Genomic DNA, 27,228 nt, shown 5'->3' with positions numbered 1-27,228 from the left:
CTTAATCCCATTCAAATCTTCACTCCTGACAAACATTTTCAAAACCCAACTGCCTCCCCCTACACCCTTCCAGAATACTACAACTACAATAAGTTGCTAGAGAAGAATAAGCTGCAGTGGGTTTCAGCACAGCCTAACATAATTTACAGAGAAGGCAAAATGCAGAATAACATCCGCACTGGGGAAAATGGAAAGCTCGTTAGTATTTCCCATGTTTTTATATTCACATACAGGGAAAATTCTAACCAATGAAATGGAGCTTAACCCTAACAAACAGCTACCCTTTGAACAAGTTATTACTTGAAAGAAAATGTATAAGATGATTTACACTGAGATCCTAAGCCTAACTCTACATGCATGAATTTGAGCTTTACCAACTGCAGCATCAACTAAGGAGTTGTAAGACTAACTAATTACATAATGTGAAGAACCTTTGGATGATGGCCACAGGCGGACGTCAGTAGATACTAGATACATTTGATCTTGTTTACACCTGATGTAACACTTTCCACATGCAATTCTCCCACCAATCAAAAAATTACAGGCACAGAATTTCTGATTGATTACCTTCGCCGTGCCATATTGGTGTGGATATGGGCTTTGCTATCAATTCTTATCCTGTCTGCATACAAGGGAAGGCAAATTATCTCATTTATTTCATTCAACAGGACATCCTCTGTGATATTGTCTCTTATACTTCGCATCACCTGTAATAGATCAATCGAATGGTCCAATCAAGTACAGATTGATAGACAAGAGGGAAATTAAAATGTAAAGAAGTTGGCATAGAATAGAACCTTTCTATAAGTATTAAAGTCATTTGGTGTTGATTTATCTGTTCTGATTCGCTTGAATATCCATTCCTGTCTGTCAGAATCCCAAGAACACTCAATGATCTTTCCGGAATAATGCAAGGGATCCAAACCTTCAGCAGATTTTAAAATTCCATTAAGCATTTGCAATCAATGCAACTAACTGACGAAGAATTTCCAAACAAGATGCAGACATAAAAGCAGACAACAAAGCATTATCCTGCAAAACTGAGGCACTGCTTCAAATATACACTTTTTCTGGTGGATGCTAGAATTTGGTTATAGTGATAAGAAAATCACCAACCAATCTAGACAACAAATTGGCAAATGAATATGTACCGCCCTGAGAAGCAAATAAAGCCATTACTTGATTTTAATAGAATTTCCTATTCTACAATGACGCCTGAAATCTCATTGTTGTTTAGGTGAGGAAAGAAAGGAAAAAGATAATAAAGAATTCAAATAATATTCTATTACTTGAGATTAGGAGTTTCTGAGAAATATTGCTCAAGTGTTCTGTGCACTCAGAAATCTGCATATCTGAATATTTATATAAAGAAGTGTCTGAACAAAAGCATATAGGAATGGAAAGTCAACAATCAAGGACACCTGTGCATTAGGTACATACAACAAAAATCAGCTTCACAAAGCTGTGCAAAAGATATCAAGCAGCTGTCTTAACAATATTGGTATGCTGTATTATAATGCATTACAAAATACTGAACAAATGATTCTATTTATATAAAAATTTAGGTAAAGTACTAGTATAGTATTGCTAGTCAATAAGGAAATAAAAGGAAACATGAGGGAATAAAGAACTGTTTACACTATATTTTGAAGATCTTTTAAGATATTCTAACATATTCTCTCATACACTAAATATTTTGTAGATATTATTACATCAGAATTGAATGAGTTGGACAGGTATAATATAAGTGTCTGTCTCACTGACCTTCAAATGCAACCCTATAGCCTTCCAAGAGCTTCCTTTTTCCACGTTCATACAGAAGAAGTAGCTGACAATCGTTATCAATCTGTAAACACAACTAGAAATTAGTTGGGAGCATCTGCAGCAAACTAGTAGTTTGGAGCAAGAGACATTAACCAACAAGATATGTAATAAGTTGATAATACCACCTCAAAGAGAAAATCAACTGAATTCAGCTCAGCATATTTCCACTTCAAGAGGCCTTCGTGAGTGCGAGGTATGTAAGGATCATCCCATCCCTGGTTATACATATTGTCAGTAACAACCTCGATTCACTTCAATAAAAAAGAGAAAAAGAAGAAAAACTCAGTTGCTGTAGTAAGGAGGACTTGAAATAAGATGAATGGACCAATGTATCTGAACTATGAGCTAGTCTAGGTAACAGTGGTCCTCTATGAGCCACTCTTTTACCGGACATCATTTTAAGATCACTACAGAAACCAAAAGGATATTCATTTTTATATTGAATTAGTTGCGGTAGTATGTTGACCCTGGTATGAGAGAGAATTAATGGGAAAAGGAAAAATCTTAAAAGGCTACAAACCACATGACTGAAAATAGGTGAGTTGCTGGCATGACGTTGAGCCAGAAATAAGTTATTCAGCATATCAGAAGAGCTCAACCTCATGTTTAATATAATGAAGAAATTAAACCCACCTGAAATATGAGACCATCTGCATCATGTGAGAGTTTCGGAATGAATTCGCTTAAAAGCTTTGTGACAGTAGAGAGCAGCCAAAAATCTTTTCTCCTCACCTGATAATTTTAAACATTAATAGACAAGCTAGCAGCGGAAAGTGAAGCTTAATATATACTCAGTTTTAAGGGTAGAGATGCATACCCGGAATGGCTCCATGTCATATCTATAGTAAGGATTTCTACTCTGGAACCGTTCCTGATTCCTGGGTTCAATAACTTTCTCTAGCATCTTCCACCGTTCATAAAATGGTCGCTGCACCAAGTTTGGACTAAATCATACATCGCTAGCTACACTTTGTATCAAAGAATTGACAAAAGCATGAAAGAAAACAGATTATAGAGGAAAACAATAATTTAGAAAAGATATCAAAACATTTTAAGTAATGGTTAATTAGATAATCCAATGTTGAATCAATTTAAGCACATTTCATCTATTCAGAAAATGTGACAGAAATATTCACCATCTATATATAATATATTAATATATAAATCTTAAAGTGTGCCAAGGGGGACTAGTTCAGTTGGTTGAGAAGCATATGTGAGTTATTGTAAACCCCCTAGTAGTGGACTTCAACTCCTCCCTTTGAACCAAAAAAAGAAAAATCTTAGGCCCCGCTTGGGGTGTTTTCTTGTTTTTAGTTTTGAAATTTTTAAAAATCAAAACCAGTTTTGTTTTGAGTAGAGTTTTGGTTTATTCTTTGTTTTTTTATAGTTTTTAAAAAGATGTTGCAAATTGAAGATAAAATAAGTCAACTGTTATCTTGCTCCACTATGAAATAATGTCTGCAAAAAGTTGGGTTGCATTATAGTTTGAGTATTTTTCAACCATGCAAATAAATAACAGCTAAAGGCAAGCACAAGTGATTTCCTGTTCCCAAAGTCCAAAAAGAATGAAACAATGTAGTCAAAACCAAAGTAAAAGCATCCAGCATTATGTCGTACAACTACAAATAAACCAAACCTCTATTACTGATACTCCATTGATTGCCATCAGATCATATATGAGGTATCTCCTTTCCTGCTTTTTGGAATCTGGCAATGTATCAATAATCATCTCCCCATCAAGCAATGTGAAGTGGTGTGTCTTCTCAGCCATGCCCTTGGAAGCCAAGGATATATACATATCAGTTTGTGCACCATAAAATTAAAACAGCTTAACAAACACTCTCAGAAACTTTCACTATAGATTAGCATACATACATCCTTTGTAATCCTGCAAGGAAACCTCATTTGAACCCTTCGAAAATTGAAGCTTCTATCAATCAAGTAACATCCGTCCATAGTTATTAGCATCATATATCTTGTTCCATCAGCTTTCCATGTTGCATAATAATAACGTTGTCGTAACAGTTGTAAATTCTCCCTGCATACCAAGCAATTAAATTTAACATTTAACAAATACAGAAAAACAACAAATCAATAAGAAACTGTCCTGAAAATAACTCCTGCAATCAATAAATATAATCACTATAATCACAAAACTACAACGTGTATAAATAAATGAAAGTTTGGAAGCATTTATATTCAATACACTATGCAAAAAAAGTCACTAATTGGCATAATTCTGACAAATAACTTGTTGCTATGCCCACATCTGTATGAACTCTCCATATTCCCTCCTAATCATAACTTGATTCATTTAAAGACTTACATATATAGCTATAAAAATATAAATGATGGCATCCTCCCAACCCCAAAAAAAGACAAGTATAAAACATTAAAGTAGCAAATAGTATATTCTAAAATGACAACATATTTAAAGTACAGAGCATTAAGATCTTATTTCTCCTTGACGGATCTGGTCACTGTAGGTCATATAAGGATATAGATTTTAAATTTTCTGGAAGAATATGGACTGGCTGGAGGTATATAGTTAACCACTCACTTACCTTTTGCAATTAGGATGTGGAATGTAAGACTAGTTAGGGGTCACAAATTAAAGGTTAGCTTACTTAGCCTTATTTGGTATTTTTGTTGAATATTGGGCATGTCCCAGGTCACTGGACCAATTCTAATATTAGTTTTCATGGTTTTGGTAGAAGTATAGGCTAAATTATTGTAACAATGATAATCTATGCTACAATTTGTTAAATTTGTTTGGAGGGTAACTTGTATTTATAAGGATGTTTCTTTGGCACAGGCACAACATTTGACTTGGGATAAGATTAGGCATTTGATATCTTTTTGGCATTAAGTGCATGACCTTTTAATTTTTAATTGGGTTTCATTAACAAAATATGTTAGAGGGATAGTGAATCTTTGTACCATTGAGTTTCTCTGTTTCATTGGTTATCTGTTACATTTTTTTCTTTAGGAGGATTTCTTATCATCCTTTACTTTAATTTGTTTTTCCTCTCCATGTTAATAAACTTTAAACAATATATACATACATACACATATATATATATATAATACCTCACTTATGAAAATTCAGTTCTGGGTAAATCTAGGGATATAAAATTGATTTTAATAGTATCCCCAGTGGCAAGTCACAAGTATTCACTCTACTACAGATTCAATCTTAACCTAAAAGGGATCTTAGTCTGTCTCTTGATCTCTCAAGTGATCTATCCCTCCTACCCTCTAGGCTTCTATTTATAGTAGTTGAAAGAACCATATGAACTTCTCCCCTTCCACATGCATGTTGGGGCATCATTTGGCATTTGAGTAACCCCACCACCAACGTTGAGGATCACTTCTTCCCTCTGTGGTATCAGTAACAACAATTAGCTCCAAATTCACATAATAGGTGAGTTGTTCTGTTTGACTAGGAAGGATAAAACAGTCAAGAGAGAATGGCACAGGCTCACCAAACTGAAAGAGATGAATAGAATCCAACCAATAGGGACTAAATCTGACTGTGAAGCCTAAATGAACTGACTGTGTGTTTAATTGGACCTCATGAGGGAACAGGAAGCATTACTCATTATCATACATTAAATGAAAAGGACAGAAATGCATATAAGAACCCAATGCTAACCACCAACATAATCATATGTTTGGTTAGCATAAAAGCATGCTATATGAAAGTATAGTGGCTAAAGAACTAGCAGCCAGAGGTTTACTGCTTGGTTATCATAACATATCACAGTATAGTGCATTATTGGCACAGATAAGTTGGACCTGTTTAAAGAAACTGGGTGTGACCCTGGAAATTGCATGTGCCCTCTGGCCTGCACCATAAGAAATAGTAAGACGGCAATCTATAACAAACATCAGAGGTACATTAAGCAGGCAAAGCCAAACCATAAAAAGTGAAAATAGAAGCAAAATCATGTCATCAGCAACTAAGATAAATATAATATGAAGCATGATAGAACACAGAATTCAACAAGAATATATGTATCTGATTTATTTCATGAACAAGGAAAACTTTATAATGTTAAACCTAGAGAAAAAGAGAAAATTTACAGAACAAAGGGTTGATTGATTTGCTGTCTGAAAAATGGCTTCAAGCTGTTGTGTGACTTGGTCCATATTCACTTGCTGTTTTAGTTTGTTATCTTTTATATTAGGAGTTGTACTTGACACAATCTTATGCACAAATTCAAGTTTATATACAGACACACATAAATATGTATGCATGCATGTTTAAGTGTAATTTTGCATTTTAGCATGATCTTACAACCCGTGTCATGATCTTACCCCAACACCTAGTTTGAGTGTTCGAAAGCAGAACTGACGAAATGCATCTTGCTGATCATTAGGTATCTCATCTCCCAAAACATCATCATTTCTCATTATAGTGTCAGTCACATGATTCTCCTAGGAAAATAGGAAAGATATCAATATTTAATTAGCTTCAGAAAAAATCATCTAATGTAGAAAAACTAGTTAAACACTTGGTTCAAGAATTGATGGTATCACCGACAGACCAAATGAAAAAAAAAAAAAGCTTCACGTTAGAAGTCTTATTGACAGACATCAAGAAAATATGTAGCATTGCCTTCTATGACGTATGAAACTTCAATGATTATAGTGCATTTGATAGGAGTGAAAATGGACAAGGAAAAGATAAAATGGTGGAAAAACAGGGGTGAATGACTTATTCGAAAATCACATAATTTTTCCACCGCCCATTTTTATCTAAAAGGAATTTACTAGACAGAAAAAGAAGGAAGTACAAATAAGAGGAGGTTAAGATAATCCCCAAAACAAAGAAGAGGACATGGAGAACAGTATAGAAGTCAAGAATGTAACAAGGTAGTCCAATCTCTCTGCAATGGAACGGGAAGAAACCATCTACAATGAGATGCTGCAAATACAAACTAGGGTAGAAGCTCAATTTCGTTCTAGTCAAATCAAGTACATCAAAGAACAACGCAAACAAGCACTGCCACCAAATGTTAGCCCTTGATTCTTCCAAAATCTTCAAAACAAACCAACAGAATCTGCTCAAAGTGAAGGGGACAACCAATAGGCATCCAACACATCAGATAACATATTTCAAAGGAACTTAACCACTCTACAACATCAGACCACTGTAGTGCAGTGAATACCCCCCACACAAAAAAAAAACCTTTTGAAAGTTATACTTTTACATTTTTTTTTCAAAAGAAAACCTTCAAGTTGGTCCCTGAAACAACTTTTTTCCTTTCTTTGGTTGCCCCCAGGATAAATCCCAAGCTCCACCCAATTTGAATCAAAACTAGAGAATTGCTAACCACTTAACGAGGAAAAGGACTAGATCTCAAAGGAGTTTCGCATTTCTAAATTAGCTTCTCAAGAAGAATCCTTTCCTTATTAGGAGAATTAGTAAGAAATAGGAAACAAGACTAACATGAAAACACAACAGAAGTTCAACAACCTATTCATATAGTATGAGATATCAATAAATGCCAAAATATTAGAATTCACTTTCAATATTACCCATACATGCAAAGGAGAGCCTGGTACTCCATCATCATCATCATCTGGCATTGCTTCACCATTTAGATCAACAAGTTCAGGAGTTCTCTTCCACTCAGGGGTAGGAGGACAAACTATCATTTCAGGCTTTTTTTCATGATAAAATGCATACAATGCATCAATGTACTCAGGTTTATAGATTCCCGGAGGGCGTGCATCAGAAAATATTTTTATTGCCTGCAGAATAATCAAATCAAAAGTATAAATACTTGACTTAAATCACATCTTTAACAGAGATATTAAATCATATGGTAACTCCAACACTGACCTGAGTAACAGACATTGACATTGAGCGCATCAGATAATGGATGATCATGTATCCTGTACGATTATGACCATGTGTACAATGAACAAGTATATGCTTCCTCGAGTGTTTTTGACGTAATAGAAATTGCATAACCTGGAGTTGAAAATAGTTAAAAACTTGTGAATAAAATGATGTAGCTCTAATATAAAACATCTATTTCTCCTCTCCAAAAAGGACAAAGCATTCGTGATTTTTTTTTTTTTTTTTAATTTCAAAATACATATCAGATAAGCAGCCAAAAATCACATCACATGTGAGGATAAAAATATAAAATGATGTTAACCTTTAATAAGATATTCTCCCTCCAGTCCTTATCATAAGGCCCAAATTAGAAGTGATGCTTGGTTCTTTTTATATGACCCAATCCATAATGTCATATGCATTAATTATTTTTTCACAAACTACCCTTAATTATGATTCATTTTCTTGAGTTCAATAAATAGTAAATGAAATACATTAATGCCTTGGGTTCTTTGGAAGTTTAGCTTTGTCTTGTATAAAGAGCATTTTGGGAACCTTACTATGACTATTCACATGCATAGCCAATAAAAATTAAAGTAATAAATATATTAGTGGTGAAAGATATTAAAGGAATTAAAACTAATAATAATATTTATATAAAAAGAAGAATAAAAGTATGCCTCATTAATATTAGGGATAATTTTGGAAAAAAAATATATAATTTAAGACAAAATTAATACTACTAACAAAACTAACTAATTTTCTTAATTATTTATTAGAATCAGATAATAAAAAAGAATGATATTTTAGAAGGAATAAAAAAGGTGCAGATGGTATAACAATAATAATACTAACTAAACTAACTAATTTTCTTAATCTTGCTAAATTAGTTAATTGGGTCTTATAAAAAGGACCAGAGGGAGTATAAAATTAAGATATAAAATCAAATAATTATCAATTAGATAATAAAAACAAACAATATTTAGAAGGGGAAAAAAGAGCAGATGGTATAACAATGAAATTTGCAAGCATATAATATTCTACAGAAAATGTTAAAAAAGTTGTAAAAGAAAATATGAAATCAATACATCACATAGTTTCGAAGGTATCAGAAATATTCACTTCTGCAGCATGTTTATGAGGTAATGTAAGTGCTTAATCATGTAAAGAGTAACAAGCTAGCCTACCCGAGAAAAAGAAATAGATGCCACATTCTTAAAAATAACTCAGGAAGATTACAACAATATGATTAAGAAAGAAACAAACCTCATAGACAAAATGATTAACAGATAAATTATCAGGTACAGAATCACGGCCCTTGCATTGAATCTAAATCACAACAATGATCTTCAAATGTAAGGACAAGAAAGAGGAGTGACAGTTTTAAAGACATAATTAGAAGAATTAGTTGGTGAGCAAAGGTGCACTACAAACCTTAACATACTTGATACCCTCTTTCTTTAAATCTGCTACTGAATAGTATCGAGAAGTATTCGTCAAATCAATTACCAGATCAAGCTGCAAGGCAACACAATAGAGTAATAAACTGTACAAAAAGGAAAAACAAACAATGATACAATATATACTATGCTGCTGAAGAGGATTAGCAAAGATAGTAATTAAAAAAAAAACTAGATTGTATAATTCTCTTTTATCTTGTTTTCTAAGAATCTAGAAATCCCTTTCATTTAGATCACTCTTGCACTTAAAATTAAATAAAAAGGAAGAGGAAACAGATTAAACTATTAAAGTATTATGAAACATTAAACTTTTGAATAAAGTCTAGTTACCTTTCTCCCTAAAACTCTCTGTTGATGTATCACTTGTTTAAATGAGTATCTTTTACCAGGAATGATGTCATCATTGAATGATTCACCAAGTGGAACCTTGGATGGTATCATGCAATAAATTTCCTGGCCAAATGAAGGGCAATCCAACCAACCTGCAAGTAAATAATAAAATGATAATACTTTCCTTTACAGCCATCTTAATCTATCCCAAAGTATATTGTGAATATATCAAATGATTGAAGAAAAAATAGCAATCCAACAGCATTTCATAAATAGAACATGCTCTAATATAATGCATTAGCCATTTTGTTGTATCACAGAACCTCCACTCAGTACCATAAGAACACAGGCTGCTTGTAACTTTAACAAAATAGCATGCTAAATTTTATTTACCCTGAAACAAATTTTAGACTAAATTAAGCAAAAAAAACATGTGACATGCAATAAAATATCCTACAGAATAGTCCAACATAAGTATAGAAATGGAATAGTACTAAGAGCTATCTGAATTTCCCAATTCAGCAAACAATAGCATTATTTGAAAATATTGTTAAAATAAAATATGAATGAAATGCCATTATTAATTACAACTGGCAAAAGTGCGAGTTGACCACAGAAAAAAATCCTTACCGGGAGGAAGCTTACTTCTATCATATGATTTAAGAATCTTAGTATGAAATAACTGATCATGTCCAGGTGATTGTGATACTTGCACAGGTTTGTCATCTGAATGTTCTCTTTTCAACTTTCTTTTTCTTTCTTCACATTCCTAAAAAGAAGCAGGAACTCAGTAATTGTGTTAAAGGCGAGACTTTAAAACGTAAACTACATTTGATTACTTCTGGAACCCATAAAATCTGAGGAAAATGTGGCATAGATATGATTGTAAGGCTAAAAATAAATCTTGTCAAAGACTCCAACCAGTTCTGATTACAAATTAAGGTACCAAAGACCCAATTCCAGGATTGTAAATTTTTCTCTTTATTTTAATGTTTTCTATCAATAGGTAGTTGGAATCATATCAAATCATAAGAATCTAATAACTATAAACATCTACTAATGCGTCTATAGAATCAGCTTAGTTGATTTTCATTGTGGGCATAGTTATCAATCTCAGATAGCAACTCATAGCAGCTAACTTTGAAAACACTAGCAGGAAGCAGAATGACCGCTATTTTAAATATTATAATACAAACTAAATAACTTATCCTACACATAAATACCCGAAAAACAAAAATTAAGGAAATTCATGAAAAATAATAGGTCACAATTTACACACAGTCACCATCAGCCTAGGAGCAATAAGGTCAAAGTAATCAAGTCATAAAATGAAGGATGATGGTAAAATTAATAGAAAAAGAACCTAACAATTGCAGTTCATGGAAAATGGCAGAAAACCAAAACATGCATGGCGACCACAAAAGTGGATGGAGTTGCAATCATGGATATGAGCAATTCTGCAACTAGTACTCCTACAGAAGCTATTTAACAACAGTGGAATATAGCATAAAAAATAGTCCTTGAAAGTGTGAAGAAATGTAATAGGAGTCAAAACAGAAGTAGCTTTCGTAGAATATTTTACCAAAAAAAATTATGTTCCAGGGGTAAAAATGGGTTTTTGAAGCCTCTGTCATGGTAGTGTTGCTATATCATGCGATAAGTGGCTATTTTGGCTGCTATTGAAAAAACCACTCCACTATTTGAATTCCATGGCTGCTCCACTCCATTATCCCGCTATGGCACACTATTGACTATTATGATTTCAAGATATATGATTTCATTCCTTCCAAGTTTCCAACAGCTCTTTACAAAAATTATAAATTATATAAATTGATCTTTGTATTCTTGTTTCATGACAAGGGATGGGTAGCATCCAATTTTACAATTTCTATCCAGCATCCCCAATATTAAAATTTAGTATCCAGCTTTGCATAAAAAATATAATTCTTCATAATTCATATAACCGAATACTATAATCAAGTCAATTTAACATTAAAATGACATGTCAAATTGAAATTAAAGGTCTCAAGTCTCAACGAAACCCAATAAAAATCCTATATGGAAGTAACGTTATATGAACTATAGCAATAAATGAGAAACTATCATCACAGCAGTCAACGACACCATGAATCAAAGCCAACTTAGACCACGATGACATAATAAAGTCAAAGAAGATGCATAAAAATAAAGGAGAGGATACCTGGTGAGCAATATCAACTGCAGATTCCACACGCTCTTCTGGTGTACGGTACTCTTCAACCTGGCGGCCAAAATCATCTTCATCGTCCTCTGGCACAGGTGAGGCATTCAAATCCACAGCAACTATCATTATGCAGCTCCAAGCAACATTCGCCCACCAGAGTACAATTCAAATAACACGTAACTATCTACATACGGTAGTGCCTATAATCCTCCTACCTGTACCACCATTAAAACAGCAACCCTAGTATTAAGCCAGCATGCCTCAACAAGATTTCTTACAAACAAATGAAAGGCAATTTCTACTAGCTTACTGTTCAAACATCACGGTTTTAAATTGTGGTCACAGTTTCATCATGATACTCGATGTTAAAAGAAATTGCAGACAAATGCGGCAAACACAACCACAATTTTGGCCACAGTAACTCCAAAATCCTTCAAGTTGCAGCCAAAATCACGGTTGCGGACTATTTTCAAAAACCTTGTCAAACATCATAATTATCTAATTCTCTTAACACAGCGCGAAAAAAAAAATACTCCAACTCAGTTAACCAAAACCCAATCTTTAAAAAAATAAATAAATAAATACTCTGCTTCTCTCTCTCTCTCTCTCTCACACACACACACACTCATTCTCACTCTGTCATATCCTCCCTACTCTGAGAAGCAGCACAGTTTCAACTCAAAGCTGGCGAAATTCAACTCAACATTCTCAACCGAAGCACAAGAACTCGCAAAATTAAACAAGAGCGTGGAAGAGTAGCAAACGCAACGCACCTCAGCAAGCAAACGAAATAAACAACGAATTTCCTTCGCAGAACCAAATTCCGCGCACGAAACAACAATCCCTACTTCGTGCGAGGGTGAAAACCGAATCTGGTTCGATCACAATGAGTGAACGGAACTCGCTCTGTTACGCAGTGAATGGAATTGGCATGAAGGAAGAGCAAAAAACCCTACAAGAATTATGGCGCAAAACGCTTCTCCCTCGTCATGGTGTCGAAACTCCAAACCCTAGAGAGAGAGGTGTTTGTTCGTTCATTGGATTAGTGAAAGAAGTAAGGAGTTAGCTTTGTTTTGTTTGTTGCCGCTGGGAGAAAGAGAGTGACAGACGAAGCCAACAGTGGACGAAGAAATATAAACTAAAAAGCAATTCGAAATTTGTCAGTTAGAAAGCAAATTTCATATTATATAGTAGTATAAAAAAAGTTATTATAGTACGTTAATTAATACAACTCGATTCACATGATGATATAAGATTTGGATGTTACAAGCCAACAATTTATTTAATAACAAAATTTTATATAACTTTTTTTTAGTTCAGTTATCATTATTTACCATAAGCTACATTAATCATTTAATCTAATGGCTTAAGATATATTGTAATCTCTAATTCAGCATAAAAGAAATTAGCATATTAATATATTACTGTAATTTACCATATTATCCACAGAGGCGGATCCATGTTCTAGACTTTACAGGTAATTGTCCCACCAGAATTTTTTTTCTACATGAATATATTTAATAGTTTTTTCCATAAAAAATTATTATGCAAAACAATTTTTAAAATGAATGTACAAATTTATAAGAGAATCAAGTTGATATTAATTTTATCACTTTATCTTTATAATATTTTATTATATATTACAATAAAAAGTCATAAAACATTTTAAAAATACCTAAAAAAATATAATTTATAAAAAATAATTTTTTATTATGACATTATGAATTTTATAGAAACTTGTAATATTTTTCTTGTCTGAAAATATTTTAGTAAAAATCCCAACTAAAGGAATTTTTTTATCTGTCACTAATTATACCTATGTTCTTTCAGACGGCATACTATTATATTATTATGTATAATATTAATATTAATACCTAATCACTTTAAATATAACTCTAATACATATATTTTTGTTAGGTTAATTAAATTTTTAGTTTCCTAATTTTTTTATCAACTTTTAATCTCCTATTATTTCTTTTTTGTCAACATTTTTTGTCCCCTAAATTTTTATATCTAATAAATGCAATTTAGGGAACCCATTTTTGAGTTTATTTTTTCTTGTTAATTGTCCTTAATGTCACATTATAATTAAACAAGCCATGCACATTTTATTCTAATGTTATAATTTTAAGCAACCTTAAATGACTAGCCTTAAAATAACAAGATTTTTTTTTAAAAAAATAACAAGTAATTACTGCTTATAGCAACAACAAATCTTAATCTTAAATAATCCAACATGACACTCAAATAAATCTGCTTCAATGAAAAAAAAATTAAACAAAGATATCATAAAACAAGTAACTCGTATTTGGTCCCCAAATTTTTTTAAAAAATTTAATTTAATCCTAAAACTTTTTTAAAATAAATCAATTTGATTATCAAATTATTTTAAATGATTTAATTTTGTCTTTAAATTTTAAAAAATTTAAAAATCAAATTAATTTATTTTTAAGAATTTGAGAACCAAGTTAAACCTTTTAAAAATTTAGAGAACAAATTTTATTTTTAAGACTTTAACTATGAAATTAAACCTTTTAAAAGTTAAGAAATCAAATTAATAATGAAGCCCTTTAGGTTATTTTTCTCTCACTTCCATCATTATAAATTAATATATGCTGGTGAGACCTGGTTGTGAGCAAACCTCACATATTTTCGTCCATTACCACTTCCACTTTTCCTCTCTCTCGTTTTGGTCACTCCAAAGTCCAAATCGATCACTCTTCACTCTCATTATTCCCAACCTAACAACAACAATGATCCCAGAACACTACTCCGACTCATCTCTCTTCCACAGCTCCCTCCTTACCCTCTTCCTAATCGCACCCCCCACCTTCCTCTCCCTCACCTTCCTCCAGGCCCCCTACGGCAAGCACCACAGGCCCGGCTGGGGGCCCAACCTCCCTCCCCCCTTAGCCTGGCTCCTCATGGAAAGCCCAACCCTCTGGCTCACCCTCCTGCTCTTCCCACTGGGCCTCCACTCCCACAACCCCAAAGCCCAGGCCCTCATCACCCCCTTCCTAATCCACTACTTCAACCGCACCATCCTCTACCCTCTCCACCTCCTCCTCACTCCTTCAAAGAAAACCACACCGGGCTTCCCCCTCAGCGTAGCCCTAATGGCATTCGCCTTCAACGTTCTCAATTCCTACCTCCAGGCCCGAACGGTCTCTCACTACAACAATCACTATGATGACTCGGGCTTTTTCTGGTTCCGGTTTTTGTGTGGGCTTTTGGTGTTTTTATTGGGGATGGGGATTAATGTATGGGCTGATAGGGTTTTGTTGCGGCTCAAGAGCGAGGGAAAGGGCTACGTGGTGCCGCGCGGTGGGTTGTTCGAGCTCGTGGCGTGTCCGAATTACTTTGGGGAGATTGTCGAGTGGCTCGGCTGGGCCGTGATGACTTGGTCATGGGCCGGGCTGGGCTTTTTTGTTTACACTTTTGCGAATTTGGGTCCAAGGGCCCGGGCCAACCGTAGGTGGTATTTGGAGAAGTTTGGGGAGGATTATCCAAAGGAGAGAAAGGCTGTTATTCCTTACTTGTATTGAGTTTTTTTTTAATGATTTTCTTTTATTGGATTTGGAATTGGGAATGTGGGTAAAATGATGAATAATTGAATGTGGTGATGAATGATGCAATGCAGCTCAACTTGCTTAATGTGAGGTCAAGGATTTTTTTCTTCTTCTTAATTATCAATTTGGTTTCTAAATTATTTAAAATGCGGTTTCCAATTTTTAAAATGTTCTAATTCCTTTGATTGTTAAAATTGTCTGATTTAGGTCCTTCTGTTCAATTTATTTTTTCTTTCTATATTGTTCTGTGTTGCTTATAGCTGACTAGCTACTTCATAACACTGCTACTTCAAAGGACAAAAAATGGATTAAAAAAACTCTTGAAGTTGTTTTTCAATCAAAATTGACAAATGATTTCATCAATCTTTCATAGTGCGTTTGAGGTGGCAGTGAGGAGAGGAGGGGAAATTAAATTAAAGTTTTACTGTGAATACGAAACAACCCGTTCCTACTCTGAAAAAATCCCATTTTCTTTAACGTGATTTTAAAGAAGTCACCATGATTTTTAGGATATCCAAACAGACTACTAAAATATGTTCCTACACTGAGGTTTTAGCTGTAACATAAGATTTTTAGGGTGTCCAATTGATTGAAATTTTTCACCATATCTAGAAATGTGATAAAACTGTCATTATGACAGAAATTTAAAACCTTAATTTTCTTATTGATATAATTGACAACGATTATTTAGATGAAATAACGATTTTAATTGGATACCAACATAAATACATATTTTAGGTCTAAGTTATGCCCTTCTTCAAAATTCTCAGCTTTTGTGTATCTTTAACATACGTGTAAGATTGTGGAAGATAGTATATTAGACAATAAAGTACTATTAATTCGTTTCTGACAAAGATAAATTAATGTTTGAGATTTTTATCAATATAGGACGAATGACATAATTTATGGATTGGTATTTCATTGATTTTAAGTATGAAGAGAAGGTCACTATCATAGTGTGTTGTTTTCTTTGTGCTATATGCAAATCTGACAGATTTGATTAACCAGCATGATGCCTTTACTAATGGAATCTGTAGTGTAGTCTGTACAATTTTTGACAATATTTGTAACACCATCTGCAAGTTGTAATTTGCACAATTCAGTGGCTGTAATATTCAATTTAAAAAAGAAATTAGTTAAGCATAAAAATATTATGAATTGGAAGAGTCAAAGTACTGGCATCGTATATGCCTTTGGAGAAGCTTTAGCGGTCTTCGACAAGATTGCTGCACATGCCTCTGGACTAAATCATGTAATGAATAAAGGTCAAACCAGCAGAACAGAACAGAACAGAAAGACTTTTTCAAGTAGTCAAGTCAACCATCTCTCTCACACACAGAGAGACCATTAAAGTTTATAAGAACTTGGCTTCTGCTGATACTGTTTTTATAATTTTTATGAAATAAATTTATAATTAAATATTAATATAACTGTTATAGGATATTATTTTAAATAGACAAGGAAAACTTAAAAAGTAACAACAGAAAAATCATTCAGACAGACCATTTGAGCGTATTTTTACTAATTGGTCAAAGTTTGTGTTGCTTTTTTAATTTTTCCTGTTGTGCACAACACACTGACCAATATCATCACTCATAGTCTCTATGTCTCACACTATCCAATGTTGTCAGTCACACTCTCAGTACAGCATACCTTTATAAGGCTTTAAGTGTGGCGGGAAAAACGATTTCACAGAGGAATTCAATTGCACTGGGCACACAAATTAAACTTTAATCCTTTGATATAAAAGCTTTTCACACAATTATCAATTTATCTTTTGCATAAAATTTGACTAGATTAAAACGGAAAAGTGACTTAAATATTATTTCTTTTACTCTCTAATTTTCTTTTTTTTAAAAATACATCCTCTTAATTCTAAACAACAGCTTCAATGTCATTAAACTAATATTAATTATTTGATATAGATAAATATATAATACCTTTAATATAAAATTTAAAATTAAAATAATTATTACAATATTATACAATTTGTGGAAACAGTTGAATTTGCATTTCAGAGACAAAGATATACTATAAGCTACCAAGTCACAGGATGTTTGTCGCAAAAGAATTGCCGACATGAATGACAATCAGGCTTAACTAATTTGACACAGCTAACTCAGTGTGGGCTAAAAATATGCTATATATTCAATCTTGCAAGTGACAATCAGAGAGAAGCATGATGGCAATTTTCTCATGAGAACTCTTATCATCATCAGTTTGCTCATTCAAGTAATCCAGTTTTCTTAAGAACAAAACTTATTTGTTATAGCAGCCAAACCTGCTGGTACTTAGTTTCCAATAAGAGAATCTGATCACTGAAGTCCTGTCCAGTTTCGTTCGCCATCTTCCGCACCTGTTTCCATCCATAAATACCATTCCTATTAGCCCATTAGCATTCAGCACAACCTCCATGAATCAGACAATTACAACATATTCATTCTCACTCAAGCAAACAAAGCACACACCAACACAACACACTGAGAGAGTAAGTTAGAAGTTACATCAATGATCTTCTTTTGCAGATCAACAAGAGGCTTTTCAAAATCCAAAGTGACAGGCTTTGGCTTCTCCTTGAGTGGCTTGAACTGGGAAAGGTGGCTCAGCACCTCACCTTTCACATTGGGATCAGGGTTAGCAGGCCAAAGATATTCATGCTTCTTCACCTTCCTCAGCTTAGCAGCAACTGTAAAATCCTCCTCTTCAAAACCAACTTTCCCTTCCCCAAGGTTCTCAAAGGAACACCATTGAAACTGCTGGTTGAACTCCTCAGAAAATCCGAAGCAGAAGCACCAGCAAGAGATGCCGAAGAAGCAGCCATGTTTCCCCTTCAAACTCAGTCCCCCAAATCAGAAAAATCTAAAAACAGAACCAAAAACACAAGAAACCCAGAATAAGATCACAAAAACCAACACTCAATAAGGAAATAAAGAGACAAAATCAACAAGACCCAGAAAGGGAATTCGAAAAAAGAGTGAGAGAAGACAACAACTTTATCTCGATTCAAAAGAAAGAAAGAAAGAAAGAAGCTAAAAAACAAATCTTGTCATGAACCCATTTAAGTTACTTAACTAATCCCCAGTTTCACAAAATTCAAGCAACATTGAGCAAGAGTTTCAAATTCCCACAATCAAAAGAAACCATAAACAATTCATTCAGAACTCATTAAACAAGCTCCTGAAATTAAGGAGACTAAACTCCATTCTCTAGGAGCAAAAGGGGGAGGGGAGTTTTGAAGGAAAATTACCAGGGAGAAGTTGAAGATCCAGACAGAGGGAGAGAAAGAGAGGACTAAGTGCAATCTAATCAGATCTAATGGTGAGAGAAAGAGAATGTGCGATATAATGGGTATGTTTGAGTGAAATAGCTTCGTAGAGATCGTCAATGAAAGAGAAGAGAAGAGGAAAAGGAAAAAGTTGTTGTTTGTTGCAGGGGAGTGGAAGGCAAAGGAAAGAGATTGGAGTTTTGTTGTTCAAAGGAAAGAGCCAAACACCACCAAAGTGATGGAGGCAATACTTAGTGCAAGTCACACAACACAACATGTTACACTATACACATAAAGCTATGGAAATTTTAAGTCGACCTATTTATTATTAAATTTGAGGGTTTATTTATTTTATGCGATGTGATTGAAAAATTTTATGTTGTAATTGAATTAAAAATGATTCTAAATTTAATTTTTAAAGTAATTACTATATAAATAAGCAACCTTATTAGATAATAAATAGTATATTGTTGGGCAATTGTATTCTTTTTTTAATGGAATTATGTTTTAGATTCTTCAATTTTATGTTAACTTTGATTTGTTATTACATCCTAAAAACAATAGTTTTGGTCTTACTTGTTGAATTTCATCTCTCTTTATAGAACTTAAGGCATATTTGGTGGTCATGATATGATATTTTTTTTATAATTATTATAATTAAGTTTTTGGCTCATCAATTGGAATTCCATGTATTACCACAAATTTTTCTGGAATTAATTCTCAGTCTCAAGCTTAATTAGACTTAAAGTTTATTCTCCATTCCTAAGGATATATTTTGCAAGAAGCAAACTAAGTCATTCCCATAAACTTAACATATGTTGTTAATTGAGTTACATCCATTAAGTAACTATGATATTAATAAGATAAAATACTTATTATATCTTGTTTTAATCATGATGCACTAAGGAAAAAGATTTACTTATCTTATTGGCTAACTTATAATATATTATTTTATTAAGAGATAGTTGAGTTAAAAAATAATATAATATGATAGTTGTCATCTCCCTTTATTGTCATCACCATTAGTGGTATTATTATCATAATTATTTTCATTGTGGTCATTATTGTCATCACTGCTTTGTTGTCACCATTATCATCATCACAATCACAATCACCACTATCATCATCTATTATTATCTAAAAGTAACACTAATATTATTCAATAGAGTAAATATTGGATAGGATTAAAATGTATTGAGATAAAATTATATGCGCTAAAATCAATTTTAACCAAAAACTAAGACACTCAAAAGTTTATCAAATTTTTACACTATCATAATATTTTAATGAAAATTTAAATTTAATTTTTTTTGGTTTAATAAATTTTAAATTTGGGATAAATTTAATTTTTTACACTATCATAATGTCTTAAAAACATCTACACTATTATAGCAAAATAAAATTTTATTAGTTAAATTAAATTTTCAAATATTTTAATTTTTATAAATTATGTGTCTTTTAAAAATTTAAATACCCTTCTAAAATATTAAATAATTTATATTCGGATATAAGAATGTCTCTGACCAGCATCACTACTGGATAGATTAGAACGGTTAATGTGTGTTTGTATAGTTGTGCTCATCTTCTCCGTACACGTGCCTGCTGTTCCAGTGCCTTCTTTTACTTACTTTTTTAATTATCAAAGTAACAACTTCATAAAAGGCAACTTATACCCACAAGATATCGTAATAAATTGAATTTATTAGCAACATAGATCGTGTTCTCTATTATACTCAGCAAATATTCATATATTGCAACAATGCTTTTAAATTTAAGAAAATATAACATAAATTTAGGGAAATGTTCAGGAAAAAAATATTTATAAGAACTAAAAAGAAGGAAAAACATTTAAAGTTATAATCTCTACATAATTAATTTAATTAAAAATTAAAAAAAATATGAACTAAAAGAAAATATTTAAAAGTATAAAAAGATATGTATTATCAATATGGTTGAGTGTTTATATTGTGTAATGTTTTCTTAAATCGGAAGCTAAGAGAAAAACTTGAACTGATGGGGAAGAAAAAGTTAATGAAAGTCAAAATACGTCGCTATGTTTGGTGGTCTGCTAATTCAGTCTCATTTGAACTGAAACTTCTTAGTTCTTAATGAATTGCAAATATTTTACTAATAATTTAAAAACTATAAACATCCAATTCCAAAGTTTGAAACCTTTAATTTAAAACTTTCTTAAAAACTAATTTAACTAATAAAATATTGTTTTAAATTTTAATAGTAATTTATTGAAAAAATAATTAATGTACCGAATATTGTCTTGGAAAGACATTTCATTCCGATTCTTGTTATCTTATATTGTTATTCTACTACCAAACAAGACATAAAACTTTCCATTACCTAAGGAAAATGATAATGGAAAAACTCAAAAATCGATTGAAATATACAAATAGAAATTGGACCAAAAGTAAAATAGTTTAATAGCTGTTTAGAGATTTGAATGATGCATGAGGACAAATATGCTAGTAAAAACATCCTCGGAAGTAACTAAACCTAATCCAAGAAAGTATCTGTTGGAAACCTCACTACTAGACTTGGTTACCAAAGTTATCACGGTTATCATGCTGCCACCCATAACCCTGACCATCATGCCCAACCTCCCCAGAATAGTAGTTCTGTTTCCCATGTGACATGTGGGATGGAGGTGGAGGTGGCGGTGGGAGGGGCATGGGCTGTGGTGCCAATATACCTTTGCCCTCCCTTGGATCCACGACCATACCACCCTGCGCTTGTTCAAAAGGCACACCACCCATTCCTGAATTCCAGGGCTGGAGATAATTTCCTGGAAAATTTGGGCCACTTGGGACACCTTGTGGGAAACCCAGTAATGAACTTTGGTCCCCACCTATATCAGAACCCGAGTCCTGCCTAGGCATATCATATGGAGCACCATAAAATGGCTGAGCTCGTTCGTTTGGGTATGGGGGATAACCAAATGGCATGGGAGGGTTCAGCATTGGGTTTGAAGTAACCAGTGAGGGAACATTGGAAGGTTGTGCTGGGTGCATTGTTGGATACTCAGGAAATGGGGTCTCTGGACCAACTGCTTGTTGTCTGTCAGCAAACTGGGAAGATTCTTGTGGGGGATGCTGTATGTCAAAACTTTGTTGATGAAAGCCCTGTTGTCCACCTCCAACAGAGCCAGACATGGTATCGGAAGGGTGTTGTTGTTGACTATAATATGGTGGCTTTGGCTGCATGGTTTGCCTTGAAGGTGGTTGCTCTCTAGGTGTCTGTCTACGAGATTTCTCTTCCAGATCATGTTGCTGGGAATTTGAACCAGGAGAAAAAACTGGTCTTTGGGGACCTCGAGCAGTGGAATCTGAGGCTGTCGATTGCCTAACACTCTGTGCCTCCGACTCATTTCCATCTTCTTTATCTGCATTGGGTCGAAGAAGGCTGGCGTGGCTGTCTTGGATATGAGATTCAAAATCAGCTTTCTTCAAGAAAGACTTGAGACAGTGAGGAGCTGCACAAATGAGGATTCCTTCCATCATTTTTATTGTTTGAATCTTCTGGATTCGATCATCACACCTGTGTTCCAAGGAAACCATTTTTTTTACATTAACATTAGATACTATAAAAAAAAGAGAACTTTTATACTTGACACGGGAAGCTATTAATTGACAAACAAATTCCCATGGGTCAATAATAAAGTCTTATGAACCAACCATCACGAAAGCTTAAGCCATTGGGTAAAAAAAGCACACGAACAGTTTTATACCCAACATGCCTCCTCACACACAAGTCTTTGAACTTGAAGTGTAAACTATACACAAGCCCACCTTGACTAGTGTTAAAATTCAATTTTTAATTCAAATAATGGGAGCAGTAAGAACCGAACACTAAACCAATTGGCCATAGAGTTGGTACTACCATGAATGGTTTTATCTAGCAGTGGTTTTATCTAGCAGTGGACATATCTCACTCCTCAAGTTACCAAAATACAAGGCAAACAGTAAAAATGAATAAATAAAGACACTTAGACATCTCTTCCATGCTTATTTAAATATTTCTAGCATCTCTGCTATTGCAAAAGTATTGCTACAAACTGCTTGCATGCACATCATTCAAACCTATTTAAGCTGGCCGAGTTTGAATTATGTGCAGCTGCCCCCACATAAATGTACAAATCAAAATATGCCCGCCTACCAACCCCATATTAGGTGCAAATGATGTGTGAGCAAGAGGTGCTTACAAAATATTTAAACAATGAATTCTTAATTCTAAAATCAGATTCCCATAGAACTTAAAAGTAATATCAAATTCATGAAAATCAAATAAAAAGAATAGGTTTAATGCAACCTTTAGAAATATAACTTTACAATGCACCTCATGCTTGAAAATTGAAAGGCATATGCAGGTCAACTTCAACTTAGTTAATATGTGAAAGACATTTAGTTAGGATGAAACCACTCCTAAAGTAAGTACTAAGCAAATATTAGGATCCAAAGTGAAGTCCTATATGAACCCAAACAATTAGTTAAATGTTAAAACATACAGTTAGTACTAAGCAAACATTATGATCCAAAAGCCACTGGTGTTCTTTGATTTACAGTGTGAAGATAAGAACTATCCTTACAGGTAGCACATTGAATCACTTCTAGCACAATCCAGACAAAAGGCATGCTCACAAGGGCTCTGCAAAACCATAAATCTGTTAAATTTATTGTAAGCAAACCTCAAGATATATTTAACTGGTTCTAGCACATTTTCAGTGGTTAAAATGACTTGGGAGGTAAAAATTAGAAAAAATCTCATAGCTTTCTAAATATTTGTTTTATGTGGTAACAAAGGAAAGACAACTACTATTTAGAATGAGTGATGCCTAAAGCATCGGACAGTAACAGAGAATTCATATCCGATGGGCAAACATCCCATTTCTGAAACTGAGTTGAAGAGGAAGACCATACCTTTCTAAGTATTTGGATCAACATTACAAAATTATGGAGAAATTAATGAACATGTCACACAAAGCATACAAGTTGGGTAGTTAAAACATGCAATGGAGAAAGACATTGAAAGTTATTTGTGACCACAAAGTACCTACCAAGTTCAAAGTATAGTATCATAATGCTAAATGACTAGCTATATTTTATGGTAGTGAAGGTTAGCCTTTGAAGTGACGAGAAAAAAGTAAGAGTAGCAAAAATGATAATGTTAAGATTAATGAATTGCAACAAAAGAAAGGACCAAATTTGGAATGATTGTAAATGAGAAGATATTGGTATGTAGGACAACTATCAAGGCAAATATGACAGAAAATTAGTTAATGTACTTTGTACATGTGCAAAGAAAACTACTGGAGACATTGGTGAAGAGAGCAAATTGTATGGTTTTTATCTCTATGAAAGGGATAGAGGGAGACCAAGGACATTGGAGGGCATTATTAAAAGGGATCTCATGGTGCATAATACCTCAATAGCATGGTGAATAATCTCATGATTCATGTAATCAACCTCCCCTAGTAGGATAAGACTGTTGTTTTAGCACAATTTTGGTGAGAAAAAGACAAACACTATGCAAATTTAAGCATGTCGGCCATGTAACTAAACAGGTCTGTCTCTGAAAGCATGTTTTACATCTAGAACCCTAAAATGCAAACATATTAGATAGGAAAAAATGTCTTTGGATGCATTTATAAGATATTTTTTGTTATTTGCAAGCGATTCCAGATAAAAAAAAAATGCAATGGCATCAATTAATAACCAGAGTGCCATGAAGAAATGCTAAAGAATAAAACCAAAATTACATCACATTATGGGAATATACTAAGAGGTGGATGATAAACCTATATAGCAAAAAAAAGAAGCCCATTCATAATCATAGCAATATAACACAACTTATATTCACATGAAAGATCTGGTCAAAGAATTATATGTATACGAAAAGTTTCCACTTAATAACCATTCAGCATTTCAGCTAGCAAACTCTCTTGAATAATTTCCTTTGCTCTTTCTTGCATTATATTTTTAAAAGAAGACACAGGCTGAGACTACACCAAAAATAATATATATATATATATTATAAAAAAAAAGCACTTTTGAAACAAATCCAAAACGAAAAAGCTAAATCGGAACCAAACAAGTTAGATCCTATCATGATCAAAGGCACCTAACAAGCAGAAATCTCAACTGAAAAACATGCTACCACGCATAAGTAGTTACCAGGCGTCCATAAACAGCGATCGGGAAATCACAGCGAACACAGAAATGGACTCGCTCGCCAAGCTGGCGGCGAGATCTACGGCCCAAAGTCTTAACAAGGGAGGCAACAGTGGCGGCGCCAATGCCCTTTGCAACTGGAAGATCAGCAAGGACAAGATGATCGGGGCACGCAACTGTAACAGTCTCAACCGGCGACAGCTTCAACCCTGCCGAACCTTCTGATGCAGGAGCCTTACTAAGCCGAATCTGAAGCATGTTTCAATCACACTTCTTCTTCTTCCCCCAACTCTCTAAATCTTTCAAATCACTGCTCCCAATTGGATATAGGGTTTTCACAATATATGCCCCCACCTCTTCTAACAAATCAATATCAATAATAATCACAAAAAAAAAAAAACAGATTTATAGTCTATTTATCATAAATAAAATAGAGAAAAATTATTATGCACGGGAAAAAAATTGTTTATTAGATACACTGTAAAATCATTTTTGATAGTTTTAATCTTCTTAGTGTGTAAATATTAAACTTTAATAAGTATACGAATCCAAAAATAAATTCAATATGCTGAAAAAATCAGATTTATAAACTATATAAATATATGCCGAATAATATATGTTAATATGCTGAAAAATATATTTATTCATGTTAAATTTTTCAATAATATATGTTGAAATAAACGGGTTAGTATTTTATTGTGTTCTGGATGAATATATGTTGAACATATATGTGAACAATATATGCTGAATAATTTATTTTTTCACGTAAGTTTTAATAAGAAGGTGAAATAATATTATATTTATTTGATATAATTTTTTTATCGTAGAAATTAAACATAATAATCAAGGTTTGTAACATATATAGTTTGTGTTCAACCAAAAGTTAGATTTTTTTATATATTTAATATAACTTTGGTATATGTATGCACATATATTTTTTATATGCAAACATTTTTTTATATGTAAATAGTAATTTATTAGAATAAAAAATAGATAACTAAATACTGGATTAAGAAATATCATGATTCAGCAAATTAGTCTCTTACATGAACCGCAATTCTGATTACTTTTATTTTTCTCCCAAAATCTTGCCATTGTCGATTATATACTTTTTGAATGATAAAAAAATATCGATTTTATATAGTTTCCTCCAAGATTTTAAAAAATATATTCAAGTGTTTTATAAACAAAGTTGATAAATAAATATTTTAAAATTAGTATTTTTGGGAGGAAAAATGTTTTTTATATAATTAAAATTTGCAACTAATAAATGTTTTTAAGTATATAAATTGTACTATGGTTAAAATTATAATAAGTAAACATTTTTTAAGATACAAATTATATTTAAATTTATAATAAAGGAATTAAATTGTAATATGAAATTATTTTTAAAAAATCATTCAAATTCAATTTAGAGATAAAGATTAAAAAACAAAAAATTAAAAGATCTTAATGCTTATAGAAAAACAAATCATTTTACTTACAAGAGTTCTTATGTATCTATTTTTTTGAAAGATTCTTATATTTTTGCTATTATTACCTTTTAATGAGGGTTTGTTTAAAAATATAAATACAAAGACATTTAATTTTAGGTCCAGGATGAAAAGTAAAGTACAGAGACTAATATCCAACTTTACCGAAAATATAGTGACTGAGAATATATTTTAGTTTAAAATTAAATATGTTTCTAGTCTTTATATTTCTTTTTATTAAAAAATAATATTGGTCTTGATACTTTAACTTTCATCAATTTAATCTTTGAACTTAAGAGTATGCATGACAATTCTTCCCGTAATTCGGGAATCCCGTGGAGATTGTCCCATTGTAGAACATGAGGTAGGGAAAAATTCCCCACACGAAAGGGAATGAAAAACCCCATAGCTAATTCGGGGTCGGGGTTTATGCTTCCTGCCCTGCAGGGTCCCCGCATCCCCGCTATATAAAATTTTACTTATATACCCTCATAACTTATAATATATATAATATAAATATAAAGATTAATATAATATTTTACTAATAAAAAACAAAATAAAATTATCATATATATAAGTAATATCTCATAAGTTATAAAGACAGAAACATTATACAAACCTTAAAACATTACACAAACGTTATCCAAAGATACAAACTTGTATGAAGACTTGTAATACTATGCTAGTTTTATTGTTTTTATTGTGTAATTTAATATGTACTTGGATATTTCTTGGATGCTTTTATGCTTGTGTAATTTTATTATTGTTATTATTGATTTATTTTAATATTTTTAATCATGTTTTAAACTTAGAATTAAACATTAAATTTATTATTGTTAAAAAATTGAGATAAAACAAAAAATTGTATTTTTTTTAATAATTTTTTAACATTTTTTAATGCAAAACTGGATTCTCACTCCGCGGAACGGAGACGAGAAACAGAATATGGTTCGGGGACTGAAAACGGTACTCCCTGCCCTCACCTCGCGCGGGTGCCATGCCTACTTAAGAGAATCATGATTTTCTTATCCCTCCTCACATATGATATTTATGGTGAAAAGGCACAAAAATCATT

General features: G+C 32.8%; 3 protein-coding genes and 1 long non-coding RNA gene across 8 annotated transcripts; 1 reads left to right on the top strand and 3 right to left on the bottom strand.

Annotated features, from left to right (window-relative positions):
• Positions 1 to 179: 179 nt before the first annotated feature.
• On the bottom strand, positions 180 to 12,816 carry LOC100818110 (mRNA-capping enzyme). Of its 5 annotated transcripts, none has more exons than XM_006583556.4 (18): positions 12,442 to 12,816; positions 11,666 to 11,883; positions 10,096 to 10,234; positions 9,466 to 9,617; positions 9,110 to 9,193; positions 8,942 to 9,004; positions 7,676 to 7,807; positions 7,369 to 7,584; positions 6,145 to 6,264; positions 5,623 to 5,672; positions 3,700 to 3,862; positions 3,461 to 3,598; positions 2,642 to 2,752; positions 2,458 to 2,556; positions 1,950 to 2,039; positions 1,765 to 1,846; positions 798 to 925; positions 180 to 707 (listed from the first exon to the last, which is right to left on the bottom strand). In XM_006583556.4, exons 2-18 carry the CDS (start codon positions 11,792 to 11,794, stop codon positions 564 to 566), a joined length of 2,040 nt encoding a protein of 679 aa, XP_006583619.1. In that variant the 5' UTR covers positions 11,795 to 11,883; positions 12,442 to 12,816; the 3' UTR covers positions 180 to 563. The 5 variants fall into 5 exon arrangements, with proteins under 5 accessions (XP_006583619.1, XP_006583620.1, XP_006583621.1 ...); XM_006583557.4 differs by having other exon boundaries at positions 7,375 to 7,584; XM_006583558.4 differs by having other exon boundaries at positions 10,111 to 10,234.
• Positions 12,817 to 14,292: 1,476 nt separating this feature from the next.
• On the top strand, positions 14,293 to 15,348 carry LOC100797871 (steroid 5-alpha-reductase DET2). Its single transcript, XM_003530204.5, has one exon. The coding sequence runs from the start codon at positions 14,422 to 14,424 to the stop codon at positions 15,211 to 15,213; it is 792 nt and encodes a 263-aa protein (XP_003530252.1). The 5' UTR covers positions 14,293 to 14,421; the 3' UTR covers positions 15,214 to 15,348.
• Positions 15,349 to 15,997: 649 nt separating this feature from the next.
• LOC102662996 (uncharacterized) lies at positions 15,998 to 18,775 on the bottom strand. Its single transcript, XR_415167.4, has 3 exons — positions 18,485 to 18,775; positions 17,742 to 18,096; positions 15,998 to 17,593 (listed from the first exon to the last, which is right to left on the bottom strand). It is a non-coding gene; the product is annotated as an uncharacterized lncRNA (long non-coding RNA).
• A 2,138-nt stretch (positions 18,776 to 20,913) lies between these two features.
• Positions 20,914 to 25,063, bottom strand: LOC100817582 (E3 ubiquitin-protein ligase HAKAI homolog). Its single transcript, XM_003529089.4, has 3 exons — positions 24,685 to 25,063; positions 23,100 to 23,158; positions 20,914 to 22,051 (listed from the first exon to the last, which is right to left on the bottom strand). The coding sequence occupies exons 1-3, from the start codon at positions 24,937 to 24,939 to the stop codon at positions 21,046 to 21,048; spliced, it is 1,320 nt and encodes a 439-aa protein (XP_003529137.1). The 5' UTR covers positions 24,940 to 25,063; the 3' UTR covers positions 20,914 to 21,045.
• Positions 25,064 to 27,228: the final 2,165 nt, after the last annotated feature.

The sequence above is a fragment of the Glycine max genome, chromosome 7 (assembly GCF_000004515.6).
Source record: "Glycine max cultivar Williams 82 chromosome 7, Glycine_max_v4.0, whole genome shotgun sequence".
NCBI lineage: Eukaryota > Viridiplantae > Streptophyta > Magnoliopsida > Fabales > Fabaceae > Glycine > Glycine max.
The sequence above is the reverse complement of the archived record's forward strand: the minus strand, read 5'-3'. Positions and strand labels throughout refer to the sequence as shown.

What these genes read in the sequence shown, in the direction of transcription:
- LOC100818110 (XM_006583556.4), bottom strand. Translation starts at nt 11,794, where the DNA reads ATGATAGTTGCTGTGGATTTGAATGCCTCACCTGTGCCAGAGGACGAT. An exon ending in CACCCAGTTTCTTTAAACAG is followed by an intron (nt 3,863 to 5,622) that starts GTCCAACTTATC and finishes CTTGGTATGCAG; the next exon opens with GGAGAATTTACAACTGTTAC. An exon ending in ATGGAGTATCAGTAATAGAG is followed by an intron (nt 2,753 to 3,460) that starts GTTTGGTTTATT and finishes AACTTGGTGCAG; the next exon opens with CGACCATTTTATGAACGGTG.
- LOC100797871 (XM_003530204.5), top strand. Translation starts at nt 14,422, where the DNA reads ATGATCCCAGAACACTACTCCGACTCATCTCTCTTCCACAGCTCCCTC.
- LOC100817582 (XM_003529089.4), bottom strand. Translation starts at nt 24,939, where the DNA reads ATGCTTCAGATTCGGCTTAGTAAGGCTCCTGCATCAGAAGGTTCGGCA. An exon ending in TCGCTGTTTATGGACGCCTG is followed by an intron (nt 23,159 to 24,684) that starts GTAACTACTTAT and finishes ATGGTTTTGCAG; the next exon opens with AGCCCTTGTGAGCATGCCTT. An exon ending in AGTGATTCAATGTGCTACCT is followed by an intron (nt 22,052 to 23,099) that starts GTAAGGATAGTT and finishes CTTGGAACACAG; the next exon opens with GTGTGATGATCGAATCCAGA.